General features: G+C 47.1%; 1 protein-coding gene across 1 annotated transcript in view; it reads right to left on the bottom strand.

Annotated features, from left to right (window-relative positions):
* Positions 1-11,891: 11,891 nt before the first annotated feature.
* Positions 11,892-20,834, bottom strand: part of CXCL14 (chemokine (C-X-C motif) ligand 14) — a 9,187-nt gene continuing 244 nt past the window's right edge. Inside the window, exons 2-4 of the mRNA XM_009704461.1 lie at positions 19,987-20,092; positions 15,268-15,378; positions 11,892-13,069 (exon numbers count right to left, since the gene is read on the bottom strand). Of these exons, the coding sequence (XP_009702763.1) occupies positions 13,054-13,069; positions 15,268-15,378; positions 19,987-20,092 (233 nt within the window). The 3' untranslated portion in view covers positions 11,892-13,053. The remainder of the gene's footprint in view (positions 13,070-15,267; positions 15,379-19,986; positions 20,093-20,834) is intronic.

Here is a 20,834-nt window from a genome sequence, read left to right as displayed (position 1 = left end):
CCCCCCCCCACCCCATTTTGGCACCGGGTACCCCCCGGGAGCTGGGCTGGACCTGGAGCGGGGTACAGGTGCCCAAGGATGCGACCGACTGCCTGAGGTTTCAACAACCCTAATCCAAGTTATCCAAGGAAAAGGGCCAAACCCTCCCGCTGCAGTCACGCTGCTGGGGCACACTCCTGCCTGGCCCTTCCCCAGCCTCCCGGCTACCACATTAACTGGGAAAAATGAGATTAGGATGTCACCTCTGAGAAACGAGCCCTTTTTTTTCCCCCACCTTATTGTGCGAGAGGTTTTTCTTCTCTTTTTTTTTTTTTCCCCTTCCACCTCCTCCCGCCCACATTTCCCCCTCTTTTGTTGATTTGTATTTTGTTAATTGAAGCTAGAACACTTCTCCTAAAAGAAAGGGACAAAATTCATTGACGGCCTTGCGGATGAAATCCCCCCAACAAGGTGCAAAGCAGGAAGCTTAACTACATGCTGAGATGCTTAAGTTGTCTTTTATACCCTCCGTATCAATAATTCTGCTTAGGAGTGGCTTTTATTTTTATTTTCTTTTAACTGCAATAAAGATAACCTGGAAGAATTGAAGCACTGTAATGGTGGGATGAAATTGAGCTTGAGCTCTTGGCAGGGGGGAGGCTCTTGGGGGTCCCCCCAGGCTCTGGGGACGGAGGATGCTCCGGGACCACCGGCAGCCCCCGGGTCCCCACTGCCCCGCTGCGGGGGCCCGGGGGATTTGCTGCCATTTGCATAGCAGGTGTTGGGTTCTGGGCCATTCTTCCTTAAGGGAGTTTTAATACGGGATAAATTACCGGGAATTAGGAGGAGGCAGGCGACAAGAAAAGTGCTCGTGGAGTCTTCTCCTGGCCACAGCAGGGGAAACGGAGAAAAAGGCTAAAGAAAAGGAATAAAACCCAAACGCAGCGCCCCAGCCTGGGGAGTTTGGGGTGCGCAAGGGTTGGGGGGCAGCTCTCACCGACTTCTCCTGAAATTCAGGTTTGAACCAAGGAACGTGATAATTCCAGAGATAGTAATACGATTACTGGCCTGAGGATCTTTGAGCGAGTAAGTCTGGTAGGGGAGTTTAAAATGTTAATCCCTGGTATAATCCCCTCCCTGGCATTGTACGTACAAGGGTTGCACCCACAAGAGAATTGCCTGTTTCCTTCCCTGGGCTTCAGGGTGGGAGGGCAAGGCTGGGGAGCAACCCCCACACAGAAACACGCGTGTGAACATGTGTGCACCTATGTGCATGCGCCTACAGCCACGTACCCACGCACTCATGCATGCTCACATGTGTGCACACACGTGCAACCACACGCGTGTACATCTGAACACATGTGCACATACATGCAGCTCCTGTGCGAAGCGTTACTGCCGTCCCAAAGATGTCTCATCTGTCGTAAGAACCGCAGGGACAGCATCCAGAGATACTTGGAAATATCTCTGTAGCTGTCGTACTTGGGATCATGTCCTGCCCTGTCTGTAGGGTTTTTGCGATGCCTGGCTCTGGCCATGGCTAAGGCCAAGACAAATCGTTAATAACAGTGACGATAATTGACTTTTGCATACATACGTATGGGTATATGCACATCTGCACGCAAAACGGGAGAGGAAGGCTGAGTCACTGGTGTTCCCAGGGGGTCTTAATGAAAATTTCCTATCACACCTCAGCCACTGCTTTGCCCTGTCAGTTAGAGTACGCACACATAAAAGAAAAATGAGATGCTTCACATGCTTTTAAGCAGAGAGTCATTTTGAAATGCATCTACTTGCAGGTAGGGAAGGTTTGTCTCTAACTCTTGATTTGGCCCTCTGTAAAGGGACGGCAGTATGAAACCAGCCAGACACTTTTCACATCAAAGGAGGCTTGATGTTTTAGGTCTAAATAGAGGCCACCTATAATAAAAGATTATGTCAGTGAGGAAGAAGCTGACATCTCCTCAATTGAAAAAAAAAAGAAGACAAGCAGGTGAATTCACCCCAAAAGAGATGCGAGAGCTGGGCAGGGACCTGCTGGCGCTTGCAGGAGCCTGGGAAGGGCGGGGACAGGTGGAAAAGGCGAGGAGATGGCTCCGGCCATGGGCCCCGGACCATGCCAGGGAGAGCCCCTGCACCCTGAGCCCCAGGGATGCAGCCTTTGGGGTTGGGGTCCCGCTGCCCGGGCCGTGAGAGGGCCGAGGGTGACCCCCAAGAGGCAGCGCCGCAAACTCGGCCGTGGGGGGCGGAGGGGTCGCATCACCCTGGGCTCCCGAAAAGCTCCCGTGCACGGGATTTATTTAGCAAAGCAAAATCTGCTCTGGCGATGTAACCCCCCTGCTTTCCTCTGGGCTTATGCTGTCATTTTGTTGCTTTTATTGTGTTAGTAAAAATAAATAAATCTTTTTTTGGAGTTGTTACTATCTCACTAAAACTATTACGTGACCTTGAGTACAATGGTAAAGATTTCTTGAGTGAGGACAAGTGATACAAAGAGTTTTTCCTGGCTGAGGGCTGGTGGTTTGGGGCTGTTTTAGCTGCGGTGGGTGCTGAGTTTCGGAGAGTGGGGTTGGGCCCCGGGGCGATGGACTTTGCAGTTCAGAGTCCAAAAAGTGAAGCTGGGCTCTGGGCAGGGCGGTAGGAGGAAGAGATTTAGTTTGGCTTCAACGGAAGATGACTTCTAGAAAAATGTCAAAATCAAACTTCTGGTGGCTTCTGAATTAAAGATGCTTCGGTGAAAACACACTGAGATGGAACACCAACTCTTTTTAAAGGAACCCTCTTTCTTTTTTTCCTGCATCAACTCAGCTTTTTGAAGGATGTCCAGTGTTTTTCAAACAAATTTCATTAAACTTAGCTGAAAGCAAATGGCAAATAACTTGTAGATCTGCTCTGCTTTCTGGAATTGAAAGGCATGCCTTGCACGGACTTAAACGGCCGCTGGCTATCCATTCAACTGGGCTGCTTTGCAGTTCATTATCGTGGTATTATATGTGCAATATAACCTTTAAAGTTCCCATTCTTCAGGGACAAAAACACAGGTATGAACACCTTCAATTCTAGCCTGAATCAACCCCCTGTTAATGTAAGCAGCTACAGTGAAGATGAGGGACTCTGTCTTGCTCTCCATCACGCTGACAGCCAAGCATCACCTCTTTCAGTATCACTTTACAATCATGTCGCTGGGTATAAAAAGAAAAATAAAAGCATATGGTGCCTGGGAGTTTTCAAGGGCTGTTACACCTGTAGTTTACCACTATGCTTTTATTTTTCTGCTACGGTACTACATTTTTCTACTATGGTAGCTTTAAGTTTTTGGTCTGCTAATACATAGTTTAGAACAGCTTGAAGGGGTAAAATGCTAAATAAATACAAAGTACTAGTTCCAGTGGTCAGGGAATTAGAAAGACAGTGGAGCAGCATGACTAAGAGAAGGTAAATGTTGTCCTAGGTGAGGTTTTTAGTTTTCCTTGGGGCTGTATGCACTTCCACAGTAATCAGCTCCCCTGAAACAAATACTTGGCTAATGAGGGAAGACAGGTTTGGCCGATGTGTTTCTGCTGAGCCTCTGCTGTGGGGATGCTGCTTTCTTTTCCAATTTAAGGATGTATTAAATTGCAATAAATTCTGTGTTCACAGATAAATAGTAAAATCAGTGCAATTGCTAATTATTAAGTGAATGTACTTCTTCTTCAGACTGTAGACATCCCTTGTTTTTAACCCTCTTGGATAAAACCCAAAGTATTGTTTTTTCATTTACCTGAGGTTTAACGCACTGCAGGTCTTGAGCCTGTTTCCATTTACTCCGGGGGGAGTTAGAGATCGTTTTGCTGGGACTGGTGCAGCTACACTTCTCCAAAGCAGCTGCCGGAGTTAGGCAGGGCTCTGAGCCTCTCACCCCACTGTGCAAACAGAGGAGGGGATCCGATGGGGCTGCAAAATCACAGAGAAACATTGCTCACAAGATTGCTTTTTTATTGCTTGCCTTGTGGGCCTTATGGATATACAGATGGTGCCTATCCCAAAGAATCTTGTTTTCTTTAATTATTTTTTCCCTCCCTAGAAACAAATAGGCTATGACTTTGGTTTTTTTTTTTTTTTTAAATAGTTTTCAGTGTTTGGTGTTATTTATCTTCATTAACCTGTTAATGACCCCAAACCTCAACTCCACACATGACATGCCAGGTGCTGGGAATTTAGCTCTTCATTTAAGAACTCTACCCACAGCCTTGGTCAGAAAAAGAGAAAACCCCAATTTTCCTGACTTGTAAGTGATGGGAAGAGCCACAAGGTGTCAACCTCTACCAAGCTGCAGCCAGCTCTGCTCTCCCAGCAGTGGCTGGGATGGATAACCCTGTGCGGAGGCTCTGCTGGAAAACCCAGTTACCTGCTGCAAGTAAGTGGGGAAAATAATCCCCCAGAACATGGAAGATTTCTTGTTTTACCACCACTCTTTGCTTTACAGCCTTTCTTTATTTCTGTTTGATTTCCTTCATTATTTTCTGCTGCAAGCTTTAGGCAAATTCAATGTTCTTGTCACTATGTGTAGAAAAGGGAATGGGACTTGCTACAAAGAGTGTGTTATCCAAAAAAAGGTAAGGTCAAAGATGGGTGAAGAAAAGGAATACTACCAATTCTGTGTTATATTTCTGTGTATATAAATATGCATATGTGAGAGTAGTGAGTTGTTGCAGTGAGTTACTGTGAATCTCGAGATCCCTGTCCAGTCACTGGAGCTGTGCCCCCAGCACCCCTCTCCTGTGGGTCACAGCACACTGTAATTACCCTTAAAGCAGAGCAACTGGCATTCAGTCAAATATTTCCATTATCATGCCACAGATGGCATAGAGGTGAAACTGTAGGTAAACAGGAAGGAGATGGGTTTTTCCCATGGAAAACTCCAACTTTCAATGTGTTTTTCAACTCCAGATTTCAGAGCTTGCTGCTTTTCAGCTTCTGTCATCAACTCTGATAATAAAAGCAATGGAACCCCCAGGCCATGGCCCTTCTTGGCACACATGACTGTGCCCACATGGTGATGCAGGGCCAGTAGGACCAGCGAGGGGGTTTGGGCTGGGACCCTGATGTGCCCGCTCTGTGCTCTGCACCAAGCACCTGAGGTCAGATGGGGATGCTCTGATTAGTAACGCTGCTGACTTTGTGTTTTCCCTTCCGTGCACCGTGCTGGTTTTGTCCTCCTCCATCCTTTTCTCCTGATCTTGAAAGACCACTTCCCAGGCATGAAAAACCCGTAAGTCTTTTTTTTTTCTTTTAAAGCTGTATTTGATATTTTCCCTTTGTAGATCAGCATTTCCAGGCATCATTATGAAATACGTTGCTCTGTGCAGTTGGAGCGTTGGGATTTTACCTTCTGGGCAACACCAAACCTCCTCTGCTTCCTCGCGGTGCTCCCTTTGGGGCTGTAGCGTGTGGTGGTCCTGCTCTCAGCCGAAGGTGTGCCATGCTTATCGAGTGCGGTCGCTTTCTGCAAAAACGCTGTCCCAAGTGCCTTCAGATTCAAAGCAGTCCCAAGAATTTCTTGCCTTTTTTTTCGGTGTGGTTTTTTTTCCCCACTCCTTACCTTCACAGAGCCCGTGCAGCCTGGGCTGAGCGCAATGGCTCAGCTCGTGGCCTGGTGGCATCGCTCGGAGCCAGGCGTGATGGTTTGACGCTGATTACTGTAATGGGGAACTGGATTTCCCTGGCAGAACTGTTTTAGCTGTTGCACAAAAATGGAGAGGGAACACCCTGCTAGTCACTTACAGCTTGAATTTGAGAGGCAGCGCTTGCCAAACTGGTTCTTGCTGGGGAGGAGCGGCTGTTGACTGGGAATTACTGGTCCGAGGAGGGAGCTGAGGAGCTCTGGACTGGTTTGTTTTTCCTAATGTGGTTGCAGAAGTGATAAGTCTTCTAGATTTAGAGAGGAAGCTGAAGTAAATCCCAAGGATAAATGTAAATGGTGCAATTATGAAGGTAATAGAAATGGCAAAGTATTTTTATGCACACACAGTGGAATGGGCAGTAATGAGACAAAAATGCTGAGGGATAAAGACAAAAGACATTTCTTCCGGGATTAGAAGTGAGCTCAAAATTGCTAAAGCCTAATGGAAGAGGGGAAAAAAAAAAAAAGCAGCTTGTTGTAGCATTTCTTTTCCTTTAATAAGCTGCTTTTTTTCTGGGAGTCCTGAGTGTTCAGATGAGGCACACTTAGTGCCTAGTAACCCAACAAAGCTTCGATTGGTGGCTCTGCAGAAAGATTTTCTTTTCCTTGCAGGTTTCTAACCATGAAAAAACACTGAGATCAGTTGCTTCAGAATCCTTAATTAAACACAACAAAGAAGGGCAATTAGAGCTGTGTTTTGCTTCTGTCATCCAGCAAATCTTGCAAACCTCAAAACCCTTTTCTTGTTCCAAGATTTATGATGGGAATAAATCATAATTATTCCTGTAATTATCAGCCTTAAGCAAACACCAGCAGGATTTTTTTTTCTTTTTTTTCTTGGGGGTTTGTTCTGAAACCCATCCAAGAGGAATTCACTATCCTCTTTTGTTGTGCAGGAAGAAAAACAAAAACACAGGCGTGGTGATTTTCCCAGGCCTTGGCCGCCTGCCTCCCTGTCACTTTGTGTCATGTCATTCCTCCCTCCCAGGTCCTGCGTGCCCACTCCCAGCGGAGCAGCTCCCGTTGTGCTGGATGCCCTCCACGTGTGTTGTCAGAGCGGTCTCTGCCCAAAAAGGTGATAATATGAACAGGCAAAAGATAAGAGAAAAATCTAAGAGGATGTGAGTGCTTCAGAGGTTGGCAAAAGGACCAGAAATACAACCTGTCACTCAGTGTTTGGAAAATAAATGCTTGTGCATGTTGCATCTCTAAAAAGTATTTCCTCCAGGGATCCTGGCTTTGTTTTGAGGGTTGGATGAGGTTGTGCTCATACCCAGCAAGAGGGAGCAAGTTTTCCTCTTCAGGCATTGAAGATGATAGCACGCGTGTGTGGTTTTTGGTGCTGGGAAGTCAGATGGTCCTGTCTGAGGACAGGACCCAAATGCAACGCCCGGGGAATGGCAGCTGCAGGGGCTCCTGTGGGTCCTGGGCTCGCTGGAGAGCTGGTGGCAGGAGGGAGGACCACTGGGCAAGAAAGCCATGTGGCTTGGTGTATTGAGCAGAAACTCCTGATGTTTTTAAACGATTTTGGGCAGGTGGTTTCGGAATGAGCCTTCCCAGGGTTGTGCTGCGATCCAGTTTCCCATGCAGGTGTGATGGACATGGCTTCTGTAGACACAGTGGCATCCAGGTGTCGTCTTTGCCCTTAGCGTGCATGTTCCACGTTAATGCTCTAATACGACTGTGTAAACCTCTGAGCAGGTTTCCCAAAATACAGCTGCATTTTCTTTGCTTTGGGAGGTTTCCCATACCCGGATAAGAAAATGCAACTGTTGAAGCCTTTCTTGCAGAGCTGAGGAAGAGCATTCCCAGTGTCAGCAGTGCAATGAGCAGGCTCCAAGCTGATTTATAATGCAGACGGCCGTAGAGGTGTCCCCAGGCTGTCTGAGAAGGTTTTTGGTTGCCACTAGATGTCCTTTCAGCTCTGCTTTCCCCCACCGCTTCTCCAGAGCAACCATCTGGGCTGGGATCTCCTGGCCATGGCCCAAGAGCCACTGGACACCAAAGTGCTGCAGGGCTGATGAGAGCAAGGAATGGGGCTGAACCCAGGGCTGCTGGGGCTTCCCAAACATCCCTTTGATGTCACACTGCTTTGTCTCCTGTAGTGCTCGCTAATAGAAACAAGGATGCTTTGGATGCTCAAAACCCAACTTCTGGATCTGTACTGGGTATTAAATACTGTAATACCTCTGGGATGAGTTGGGGACGGTTACTGCATTGCTGCCTGGGCAGGACCACTGATTAGTCGATGTGATGGTCCAAGGAGGCAACCTTGGAGGGTAAAAAAGATGATGACTCTATCTGAGTTTCACATGAGATGATGACCAAATGGTGGCCCAATTCTGTGCAGGTTTTTAGCTTTCTTTCTGTGAAATGGTAAATACCTTTGAGGCTGCAGTCCATAAAGATGGAGGGTCAGTCTTTGCAGAGGTACGTGATACCAGAAAGCACAACTAACAGTGTTGTGGGATTTTCCAAGTTGCCTGGATGCCCAGAATTTGGCAAACAATTAAGATTTCTGTAAGGTGTGTGTCAATACCTACAAGCACCAAAAATCACTGTAAGCATCTGGAGCTCTGTGCTTGCAAGTGCAGCTGTGGCCACCGTTCCTCAGGCGGTGACAATCCCCGTTGCTATTCTGGGGTGGGTTATGTCAGGTAAAGGAGTTAGAGGAAATCTGCTTTGGGGTACTTTGCCAGAAACACGTGCTGGTTACAAGGATATCTGGGGGCTCACGGGGTGCAGCCTTTCAAGGAAAACCGAGCATCTCCCAGGAAGCACTCGGCTCTTTGTGGCTTAGGATCAGAGGGAAATCAATGAATAACAGACACAGAGGGTTTCTGATAGGGCAAACACAGAGTCAGTGAGAACTGCAAACAGCAATTCTCAAAAATACCTCTATTTCCATCTGTGACCATGCACACCCCAACCCACTGAAGGGAACAAACTGAACAACAGATCCCAGCACGAGTGCTAGGCATGGAAGATCCATCGAGTGCCAAAACTGAGAACTGCCCTGGCATGAAGTCAGCGTGGCCAGAGCTTTCAAGATGGGCTGCCCGTCCTTCTGGATCTGAAGCGCAAACTCAGCCAACAGCCAAAACCAGCTTGCCTTTTTCCAAAGGTGCTGAGCAGCTAGGAACAAGTGAGATCTTCAGATACTGTGCACATCTAGATTTAGATGCCTCATTTTTGGAAGCTGGCTTTGGAAGAAAAATACCCAAAATGTGACTGGTGTTTCATTTGACCTACTGGGAAGTGTGTTTTGGAGAGTGCAAGCTCTGTCTGGGCTTGTATAAAGCCCATTAAGTGATGTCAGGTTGTGCGGGGGGCCCTTTACCTTTGGGCAGGTACAGCTCCCTGCCTGTGGGTTTCAAGGGATGGTGAGTCCTGGGGTGGTGGCTTTTTATTCACATTTGTTCCCATTCCCTATAAACGTGGGTCCAGAAGGGACCCAACTCTGATGTTTAATTAACTCGGAGAGCATTTGTGTTGCCGTAACACTGCCTTCAACTTCCCGCTTGGGGGTGACCAGTGCAAACCCCCAAGCCCCTCTGATGACTTTACCATTGAGCCCCACGTTTGTTCCCAGAGTCCTGATGAAACCTCGTTAGTGCGGGCGGCCAGTTTTCCTACGGCATGGAAGTGGTCAGGAAATGTTCCCATGTGCCTAGCAATCTGGCATGGCCTCACGCCTTGATTTAGGGAGCCTGGGGGGGAGCTGGGGCACGGCAGGCAGCTGGACCTGCCGAAAGCACTGCATGTCTCGCATGGACCACCAAGCAGCTATCGCTTCTTAATAAACTTTTTGGCCATTGCTGACCCAGACCATATATGAACAAGTGAAAGGCAAGTGGTGAAAGGATCTGCGTAACATTACTAATCCCACATAGCACTCTCACTGAAAAGGCAAAGCAGGTTTCCCTGCTATTGTGTCCCTTCACTGCAGCTGCTTGGTTCGCCCTCGTGCTTTTATTAAAAGAAAATCTGATAGTGCCGTTTCGGAAGGGGTGCAGCCTGTGGGATACCCAATGCCAGGGATACCAGGGATGGAGGGGGCAGACGTGGAGGTCTCCTGTGCAGGGCTTGGTGCTCTGTCTCTATGTGCTCCTGGCTCCAGCGTGCCGCGGAGCAGGTTTGCAAGCTGGATGGGGGGAAAGCAATTGCCACTGCCCTCCTTGGAGGCTCTGTGAAGGGTTTGCATCCTTGCGCTGTAACATCTGTGTTAGAGTAAAGGAGCTGCGGGGTCAGCTTGTGCTGCTCCTGTGCTCCGGGATGAAGCTGGGCTCTGCCTTTTACCCTGCAAACGTGCAAGCTCTTAGGAAGGTAAATTGTTCACTGGTGAGCGGTCGGGGCTGGCTGCTGCGTGCTCAGATCGTACTTCAGCAGCTTAATTTTTCAATCTCAAAGCACAAATGTATGGGCTGTATGCTAGGGGGGCTGGACCGAATGGTCTCCTGTGGCTTCGCAACCTGCAATCTGCTGGGGAAAACAAAAGCAAACCTTAAGGTTGCTGCCAAGTCTAGGTGGAGGAGGTACCTACATAGATATATTTAAACGTTTTAACAGAGATCTTTCGGTCTGAAGGAAAGTGGTCAATGTTTTGTGTGTGGCAGTTACTATCTGACACAGTATTTGCCTTTACAACTGCAGTACCAGGGACGGTGAGGAATGTTCCTCCTGTTTCTGGGAACTTAACAAACCTGCCTGGAGATGCAGTTTAACAGGCTTGGGAAAACCAGCTCAGAGTCACAGGTTTTTTTTCTTGATGGTTTCAATTCCTGTTTCCAAGAGTTGTTTTGTTCAAAGCACAGATTTTGGGTTAAAGGGAATACACGTATTGAACCAAGCAGTTCTTTTTCTTTAGTCTCCCATTCTAGCAAATGGAAAAAAAAAAAATTAAAAAATTACAGTCGACTTCCTCTGTGCTGAGTTTTTGCTGGTGGTTTTGGTCTGGCAGACGAACCCAGAGCTAAGAGTCATTTGTACAGGCTATCCCCTGTGAGATGTGAGTCAGGGAGTACTGCATTTGGGCAAGTGGAGCTGTGCACAGCATTCCCAACGGAGCCTTCACCACCTCTTGTGCAACCATATCGATGCTTTTCCAGGAAATACATTGCCCAGTAGTCGCTAAATAAGCATAAGCCTCTTCTTGAAGTCTGTCGGCATGTTGAAATCAAGTTTCCTCAAGGAAAAAATACTGCTTTTGTTAAAATGTGACTCAAGAAAGGAGAGGGGCAGCTTGGCTAGCCCACGGGTCTGGGCTCGCCTGGAGATCAGGTTCAGATGCGCAGCCCGGAGCAGTGCCCTGTGGTGGATATCTCCAGAGGTTTAATTTCTTAAATACTCTGGGATCTTTCTCAAGCTTTTTACTAATAGGCATCTGAAGCTTGTAGCTCCATCCTTGTGCAGAATAGGAAAATACTTTGAAGTCTAACAGCTCTTTTTCCTTCAGCTCTGCCAGGGTATTATCACAATAAATAAGTATAGTGTGTGTGCATATATATATTTTTCCTTTTTTTTTTCCTGTCTGAACTGGAGGAAACCCTTGAGCTGAGGCCAGGCGTCGCCTTGATTATATAGTATAAGATCACCGTCACAGGAGTCGTGCTGATGCCGGCAGCAGCCCCGTGCGAAGCCGCCTTTGCACAGCTGGGAGCAGCCAGGATGGAGAACGGTGCTGTTTGGGGAACACCAGCAGATTTTAATGCCTTTAAACTCTTGCTGGCTTTATCCTTCCTATCTGTTGCTTTCCTTTTTAGCTGGGGAGCGGTGTAGGAGCCTGGGGTGCAAAGTCCCTCCCTTTGGGCGAGGGCAGAAACTGCACAGAAAGAGGTGGGGGTGGCTCACGGGTTTTTGTTGCCTGACTTTTGTTGTACAGCCTTCCCTAACCTAACCGAGATCTTCTCCAAATCACTGCATTTTACTTGTTTTTATCTGGATCTGGGGTGGTTGATTTACATTTATTTAACATAACACTAGACTAGTGGCTACAGGTGCATGGCATAGCCCTTCTTTATGTAACAAGAGTTCTCAGTGTTCAGGTAAAGTCCAAATCCTAAAAGGAGAAAGGGAAGTAAATTGGACTGGAATCATGTTTTCTAATTCCAGTGTCATCAAGATGCCATATCTTTAAATCAGCTTCTCTGAGTCAGTGCTTTTCCCCAAACTAATTCATCCACCAAAAAAAGTTGTTAGAAGTGGCCGGTGTTACCTGACGGCTGAAGGAAATTTAAGACCATTAGTCGGCTTTTTTTAAATATATTTTTTATTACTTTTTTCATTTGTCTTAGAAAGAAATATGAAATTTGCATGCAACCTTCTAAATATTTCAAACATTTAAATAGTATATGATAATTTAGCAGTACAGTACATTATACAGAAAGATAATATAGGGAGACTTCCTATAATATATTTACAAATGAAAAGGTAGTTTTGTTATTTTAAAAAGAGGAATGCACTGCTTAACATTGAAGTATTACATTCAAAATAATGAATATGTTGTATTGTGACTAAAACATATATAGGTATTTATATGTTTGCCCTATCATATTTTTCATAAAAAGGTACCTTTTAAAGGCTTTTCTTTTGCTGTTGCTACAAATCTAGGAAATCATACACAATAGTCTTGAAGCTTAAAATGTCTCAGTACTGAAGCCACAAACTTTCTGTACGAACTTCAGGTGGGGAAAAAAAAAATCTAAAACATTTTCTTAGTAATAAAAATTCCCTAGAAATGCTTTCTAATGCATGAAACATTAAATGGGAGATACGATACGCTTCACCTTGCAGCAAGACCTCAAGTCCAATACAAAAAGAGGTACACAAGTGATGTTCATACTCATTTGACGACGTGCTGAGGGACGTCACTTCTGCAGTTACAGCCATGACATTTCGGTGGCATCGTCCCCAGCAAACTCGTCTTTGGTCCCTGCTTTGCCTGACTAAGGTGGAGGCTGCGAACACAACAAACAACCACAGCACCAAAGCTTTCCCACTGCGAGAGGGTGAGGGACATGGCTGTATAACACCTTTACAAACATTCCTGTTTGTCTAATGAGCTTATAAAGCTCGATTGCAATCATAGTGAAGTATGAATGAATAACAATAAAAAAAAAAAAAACAAAACAAAACACAAAACCCCAAAACCAACCTCTTTAAAATGAAAAGCATGACTTTTCCCAATCTCAGTACAGAGCAGACGGGTATGAAATCTGAAGTGCAACAGATGCTTGTGAAATCTGGAAGCCTTTTGCACGTGGCTATAAAATGTAAAAACTGACCCTTGGTAAAAAGTGCTTTATAATAATATAGAATCTGTGTCTTATGTCTGTGAGAGAGAAATAATCTTCTGCAGAGCCCAGTCCTATGCCAGCCAAGGGAGTCTGCTCCATTCCTCACGCCGCTTCCTCTTATTCTTCATAAACCCTAAACAGAAGGAAAGTCAAGAGCAAGGTGTTTAAACTATGAATGAAACTACTCCTTTCCAAATAATAAATAATAAAAACACCACAGACAACAGAAACCAGATTTTTAGCTTTTGCTTAAATAAACTGGAAAGTAAGTTCTTGACTTCAGCAGTCACCGGATTGCTATCCGTAAAGCATCTGGAGGAAGGCTGGACTTTGACACGGCCGCGTCTTGCAGGCGTGTGGGGAGGAACACGCTCTGCCACGGTTATCAGGGTACACAGGATGAAGAAATCCACATCTGATAATATACTTTGACCACTGGAAAATCCCTGTCTCGTATACAAATGTTGAAGTATATCATGAGCTGTATGTAGATAATAAATCCACAATATCTGTTATGTTTGGAATAATATTACACTCTATGTTATTTTTCTAGTTTACATGCTGAGAAGAGCACTTGACAGGCTTGTCTGCTGAAAAATCCTAGTTGTGCAGACTCTTTGGGTGAAAGCAGTCTTCCATGGCGTGGGAAAAACTAGGGGCAATGCTGTTTTGTGGGAGATTAATGTCCGTAGTGCATAGCCCTGGCTTTTCCTGGGGAGAAGTGCAGTGGGTTTTGTACAGCTGGCACTGAAGGCCCTGACAAGTTATTTATTAATTCTGAGGACTTGGTTTAAATCAAGCTCTTTATGTCTGAAATATTCACTCGATGCTGCTTCAGCTGCCGTTTGGCTTGGCTGCCCTGCTTGCCTGGTTAGCAGCGTCGGGGACCTGCTGGGTGCGATGCAGGGGTGGCATGGCATGGCGTGGCGGAGCAATGCCAGCGCTGGGCAAGGCAAAGCAAGGTAAAACACCCAGGGTTGTGCTGCATCCCTTCTGCACGCCCCAGACGGGCAGCCAAAGCCATGGGGATGCTGGGCTCACCATCCTTCCTCCTCTCCCTGGCAGCAGGGACAGTCTCCCTGCCCTGGCTGGACTGTGGGGAAGCCTCAAGCTGAGCTTTATTTTGGTCTACGGAGGAAACCGTGGGCAGCACTGTTATCTGCAGACAGGAGCTAGTCTGCAGCACATGGACCTCAGCCCTCACAGCTCTGCACAGGGCATCCCTCCTCTCGGTCCGCTTGGGGGAACCCTGCATATCTCCTGAATGCACGAGCCCAGGGCTGAGCATCCTTCGTCATCTTAATGACGGCCTTATTGAAAAAAACCCCAAACCCCACAAAAACCCAGGGGAAGAGTGTAAGTAGGTGGTTTTGCAATAGCCAGGGCTTCCCCACAGGCTCTGTTTATGGAGCAACTGCAGGGAGTTAGGGGAGCCGGCCAGTGGGCTCAGCACCCACCACCCCTCGCAGTCCCGTGGCATCGCCCGTGCCACTGGGCACCGCATGGCTGTGCTGGAGCCCGCTGGCACCCTTAGACCTGCTGAGAGACGAGGCTTGCTGCTTGCTAGCCTCATTTGAGCTCAGGTTTGGGGAGCAAATTTTGGTTGAGGGGGGTCAGGCTTTGGTGGGATGGTACTGCATGGAGAGGCTCTTTCTTGGCCATGGCTGGAGAGGTGGTAGGAGTTGGGCAGCTCCCCTTAATTACAGACAGGGACATCACCACTGACCATCATACATCAGGATTCACGTTTCTTGCTCTCTCTGGTCTATCTATGACTGATGGCTTGCAAAAAAAAGAAAAAAAATCTTCTTTTCAAGGGAGAAGGTGGCAGAGCATCTTACCAGAGGTTACTGTTTTTCTGGGAATGATACACTGGTTAAAATTGGCAAATATCAGCATCATCAGATATTGATGATTTTGAGGCGGTGTGACCAGGCACTCTCTTCCCAGCTCTGCTGACTGCTTTCCTTGTGAGCGTGTGGAAGTAATTTAGCTTTTCATCTTGGCTTTTTACCCATAGAAGGGAGGTGAGTGTATGTAAATAACTGAGAACATCAGCTGATGAATAGTTCAACAGAAATTAATTGCTATTTATAGTTGGAAGAGCCTAATCCTGAAATAGAATTGAGGACTGCATGTGGCAGGAAAGAAATAACATCAAGAACATCCAATTATAACCATAATTTTGGTAATGAAATACATCCTCCGTGCTGGATAGAGCATTCGCAGTGTGTGCGTTTTCCTGGCCTCTCTATGTCTGAACGCTGCTGATTGCCCAACTTGCCACCAAGATTTTTTCCCCCTTACCCAGCTAAGCAAATTCACACTTACCTGCCTTTCTCTTTCCATACTCTGTACCACTTCAGCAGCCTCACTGTGTTCTGGCGTTTGGGGTTTAAGCAGTGCTGCTGCTCGCCTCTCACCCGCGTCCACAGCGTCACGCTACAAGGCAAGCGAGCACAGGTTACGGGATCACGGCAAACACCCGTCCTCTGCTCCCCCTAAATGCCAAAGTCGGTCAGGGGGCTCTCACCCACGCGGGCAGCGGAAGGGTTCTCGTGCTCTGTGTTTTATGGCAGATATTTGAGTTTATTGTAGTAATAGCGGAGCAGATCTTCAGCTGTTATCCATCAGTGCAGTGCAATGTTGTCCACCGTTATACTAGGTCGTACCACCGTTTTTAATCAGTGAGTTTGCCTGTCTGTTAGATATTGTGTTTTGAGCTTAATAGCTGATTTAATTAGGGCTTATTCAGGCAACCACAAGGTCTTTGCATGAGGAGACAGTTCCATTACCCTCAACAATACCGCATCCAAGAGAAAAGATCAGACCTGCTTCATTGATTATTTTTTCCTTTTTTTCTTCCCTCTCTGATCACAGGCTGATCCTACTTTCCTTGCCAGCAGCAGTGACTTGGTGTGCCCCTATTGTCAGGACAAAGTGTGCTGGGAGGCAAAACATGGCAAAAGTCTTCTCATCATTTTAAGTTTCCTCCTAGAGGACTTAGTGAAGCCATCATCGGTTGGTCTGCCACAACCGAGGTGACACGGGAGACCTGGAGCTGCTTCCCTAGAGGATGGCTTTCCAGAAACATCAATACTGCTATCACTTCTCAGGGCTCAAGCAGTTGTCTGGTTTTGTTATTAATTTTGTGATTTGAAAACAAACAAACAAACAAAACCCAACCACAACTTTTATTGGAATTACTCATTTTCTGGAAATACCATCCCTAACAAGGAAACACGGTTTTCACTTTAACTAAAATACTGTAATGGAATTATTTAAATGCTGCTAGAGACATGAGTAAAATGATGGCAGAAACCCAGAAATACCTGTGCATACTGATGGCCGTCTTTTGTGGTTTGGTTCAGAAAGGAGCTGTTTTTCTTCTAATACAAGAAAAAGAGCCTTGCAGACTTTCCCAGCTCGCCCACCCAGTGCAGAGGGGATGTGCCTGATGAAGTGAAACGCTGCAGTTGCCTGCATGAGCTCAGCTAAGGGTCTCACCACGTTTCCCATTTCAAGGTTATACAAGGTATTCAAAGAGTTCTTTCCATTCAATTAACCTTCTTCCCTGCTCCCCTTTCTACTCCACCTCCATCAGGTGTAAGCTAAAGCCACAAAACAGATAAGGCATAATTTTCAGGTTGTTTTCTGGGAGGATGTGGCCCTTTCCCCAACGTGTGGGAAAGCGGTGGAAGGTCTCCAAGAGCCTCTGTGGCTGCAGGCATCAGAAAGGGAAGGGTCACTGCTAAAATCTACGGACTATCTCTGTTCTAAGGGTGTTCTCAGCCAACCTCTCTGGAGATCAGTAAGTACATGGTGAAGGAGAGTTTTCCTGTAGCTTTGAACGGGAGTGAAACCAAACCTTCAGCGATGGCACAAGGCATGTAAGTTTTAAGGGACTTGAGATTGGTGCAAAGTTTCTCCATGCAGCAGCCACCTTCTCGGCTGTGCCGTCTGCATTGGCTGATGCCAGACTTTGGCTTGGGTTTTTCTTCTGACAGCCCATAGAGGGTATTTCCAGAAAGTGACGGACAAGCTGAATCAGAGGAGGAGAGGAGCAGGAGCACCTCTGAAAAGCAGCAAGCCCTACATTTGCACCAGAAGCAGTGATGGACAATTCTGGATTTACTAGTGCAGCCTGGGGAGGAGATGCATGGTTTGCTTCTCAGGTGAACCAGGTCTTTGCTCAGGCTGGGATGTGTTGCTTTGATATCACATGTAGGTTTTCGGCTTTGATGCTGGAGGCTGGACAGCAGAGGAGACATTCCCAAGGCAGCTCTGTGGTCCTCTGCGGTTCCCACACCATCCCTGATGCTGTGGGCACAGGCTTGGGCAGTAGCATTTTTGGGCACCCTGAGCTGACCTGGTCTTGCTCTTGGGGATGCTGGTCTGGCAGATGTAAAGGGATGTGCCTAACAGGAGGTGCTGTGGGAGCTGATACCCTGGGCAAGGAGTTGTCTGGATGGGCTGCAAGAAGAGGCTGAGAGGGATGGAGAAGGGACTGAAGCACCAGAACTTGGTGAGATCCCTCTGGTGGGATTTGGGACACGAGCTCTCTCTAGGGGTGTGTGCTGAGCTGTCCCTTAGCTGCCCAGGGCTTGGTGGCTGGAGCCTTCACTCACGGTGTCTGAGGGTCTCTGTGCCAAAATCCTCCCCGGTATGTCCATGTCTCCAGGGCCATGATGAGCACCCCTGGCTCAGTCTGTGATCCCCAGCGCCTTGTGCCCTCAAGGCATCTCATCTGCAGGGACAGTGGGGCTGCACCTCTGCCCACAAACACCCTGTCCCCAGGGCCACAAGGGTCCTGGCTCTGGTCCTTTCATCCCGAGCCGGTGCAGGGACGGCCATCCACCTCGGCTATCCCTTGAGAAAGGCTCCCAGCAACGCCTGTTTCCCATCCTCTGTCCTCACCCTGACACATCCCCTCTCTTTGGGATGGGGCAATACGTGGAGGGGGGTTGGATCCTTTCAGACAAGAAAGAGTTAAACCTCTCTCCTGTTTCTCCTGATTTCTGCTGGTTTTCCTCATTCTGGGAGACAGATACACACATAATTACTGCTAGATCTACCATGAATCTTGAGAGGTTTTGACTAGACGAAGGATTCAGTTTAGCTGTCTCTTATGCCGTACCACAGCTCTGCTGGGGGGGGGCGGGTTATGGCCAAAGACAAAATTCCTTCCTAAACTGCACCCCCATACCTGCTACTTCTCTGCCAAACATTGTTTGTGTCATGTTTCTGCTACATAAAAAGATACGAGAGCTTTTGAGGAAGGCAGGAGAGGGGACCCAGCTTCGACAACTCATTTCAGATGATCACTGCAGTGACAAAAACTCAGTTGCAGGAATTTAGCTCTTCGGTGCCTTGTCCCGAGACTCCCAGATCAATTGGGTTTTGGAATATTAATTTCAGTTTGCTTCCAACGTTGACTTCAGATGGCGTTAGGGTAGCTGGGATGGCAGCGGGTTAGCCCTGCCTGCCCTGCAAGCAGCCCCAGCGATGGGAGAGCTCTGTCCCCGCAGCGGCCGCAAACCCAGGGCAACCCCGCGGGCGTGAATAGCATCGCTCAGCATCAGCACAGCTATCCAGCTGGGAAAGCACCAGCTCGTGCACGGCGTTCCAGCTTTCCCGGCTTTTCTGACTGGAAGTGAAATGTTGCCTTAATGAGATTTGTTTTATACCCCCCAGCCACCAGCTGCTTTCCGGCAAATGCCTGGAGTGGAATGTGAAGAGTCAGTGCTCCTCCACACCATCGTTTTGCTATTGAAAAGTCGAAGCAAAGTAAAGCTGCAAGGAACTGATTCAGGCAGTGATGCTCTGCAAACATTTTTCTGTTCAGGTCACCATCAGGTGATTTGGGCTTCAGAGAGGTGGGTCTGATGTTCCCTGAGCTAAGCATTGCTCCGGGTGAAGCTGGTGTAAAGCTGGAGGAAGCCTAAGGAAGCTTGGCTCTCCGTTCCTCCTCCATATGCACTCTGCCGAGTCTGGCGAGCCATTTCTGCGTGGGCAGGATCAGGCTCCTGTGGCATCTCCTTCATTGTGCCAGTCGGATGGGCAGGATTTGGCCCTGTGGGCATTACAGAGCACCGGAGGTGGTACACAGCTTGGCAGGACAGGACTTGGATCCTGCTGTCAAAGCACCTTTCTAAGATTAAGCGAACGGCAAATGTTCAGTGATGGAGCACAAACACTGGCGTGATTCAGTGTCTGGCATTCTGGGGGTGTGGTGGCTCTTGGGACCCCTTTCCCCCTTCTTAGGTGGGAGAGGAGCTCGGTGCAGTCTTCTCAGCTCATCTGCCCTTCTAGGCCTTCCCCAGCCCCACGTGCTGGTTGGATGGTGCTTTGTTGGGGGAATCTTAAGATATCCAAAACAGGACAGAAAAAAAACCCCCACAAACCACTTGTGTTTAAAACCTAAAAAAACCCCAACCCTCCTTTTGAGCCAGTCATCAGAGATGGCAAAAATCCCCGTACCTGCCTGGGTTCGCTTAGTCATTAGATCGCTTTGAGATTTCACGGCAGCATTGGTCATGGCTTGCAGTGAGACTGGGAGGAAAGCGTTTTCTTACATGCTAGGTAATCCCGTCGAATACAAGGGGATGGCTCTGGTACAAAGCAGAGAAAAATCTGACTCTGGTTGGGATAACTCTTCCTTGCAGAAACCACCACGGACCCAACTCTGCTCATGTTCTTATTCTGCATGCCCAGAATAACTTGAGTAAAGAATTCTGGGTTTTACATCAGGCAGCTTGGAGCAGGATTTGTCCCTATATTCACTTGAACTAATGATCATCCTTTTATCGCTACCTGTTCTGTAAATATGTCTTTGAGCAAAAAAAAAAAAAAAAATTGTGTCAAAAAATGATAGCTAGGTTTTTGGTCAGAATTGCACATTTTATAGCATCTGACACAGCAAATGACTATTCCCAGAAATTAGCATGCCAGAGCATGAGGAAAACAAAGAACAAAGGAGGAACTTGCAGTATAAGGTAAAGCAATTCAGCTGACAGGGAAACAGAAAGCAATAAATGAAGGAAAACTTACATAATCATCTCTTCCACGCAAAACGGGTACCTCGGTTTTATTTCCAGCTTCCGTACATTAGAGAATCTTATTTTAGGACCTTTTCTTGAACATTTGCACTTTACGCCTACAAGAGAAAGCATTTTCTCATGTGCCTGCAAAGCCTCCTGCATACCAAGCGTCCCTTCCCCGCCAGCCTGTGTGCACACACACAACCTTCAGTTTGGGCTTTCAAGCCTTGGTGGGAAAAGCTGAATTTTGTAATGCTGTTGAGCTTAAAAAAAGTAATATTTTCTTTGCTATATCCAAGGAAAAGGTAGTGACTCTCTGGGAAATACTTTTTAGAGCGCTATATATGTTCTGAGGGTTGGTAAATACGAGAGCTTTTTCAAGTGCACCTGCTGTGATTAAATGTAATTGTATTTAATAAAAGGAAATGAAAGAGTCAGAGCTCGCTTTAAACTGAGCAAGCAAACTGCATCTTGGCTACTTTCTCATTCACTCACATCTCTCTTGGACTTTGTAGGACTTTCAGTCGTTTCTCCTCGCACGGATGCTGCGGTGCATTCGCAGCCAGACAAAAGCTGAGCGTTTTTTATCCATCATTTTTGTGCACAGCAGAAAACGCACACTGGCACGCTCGGTGGAATTTGTGCTACCACATCAACGCCAGCTCTGCTCTCTTTTCCCTGAGAAAACCACCCTCAGTTTCGAAGGAGATATTTGAGCTATATTCCTGAATAACAGAGAACACGGCATGACCTCCCACACGGAGTCGGGGCTGTTTGCCTCGCAATAAGACACAACTTTGTCGCGTCTATTTTACCTCTACTTCCACCTTTAAAAAACTCACAGCTACCTTACCCACG

Source organism: Cariama cristata, unplaced genomic scaffold (genome assembly GCF_000690535.1).
Source record: "Cariama cristata isolate BGI_N322 unplaced genomic scaffold, ASM69053v1 scaffold25037, whole genome shotgun sequence".
NCBI classification, from domain to species: domain Eukaryota; kingdom Metazoa; phylum Chordata; class Aves; order Cariamiformes; family Cariamidae; genus Cariama; species Cariama cristata.
This window is presented reverse-complemented; position numbering and strand designations above follow the sequence as displayed.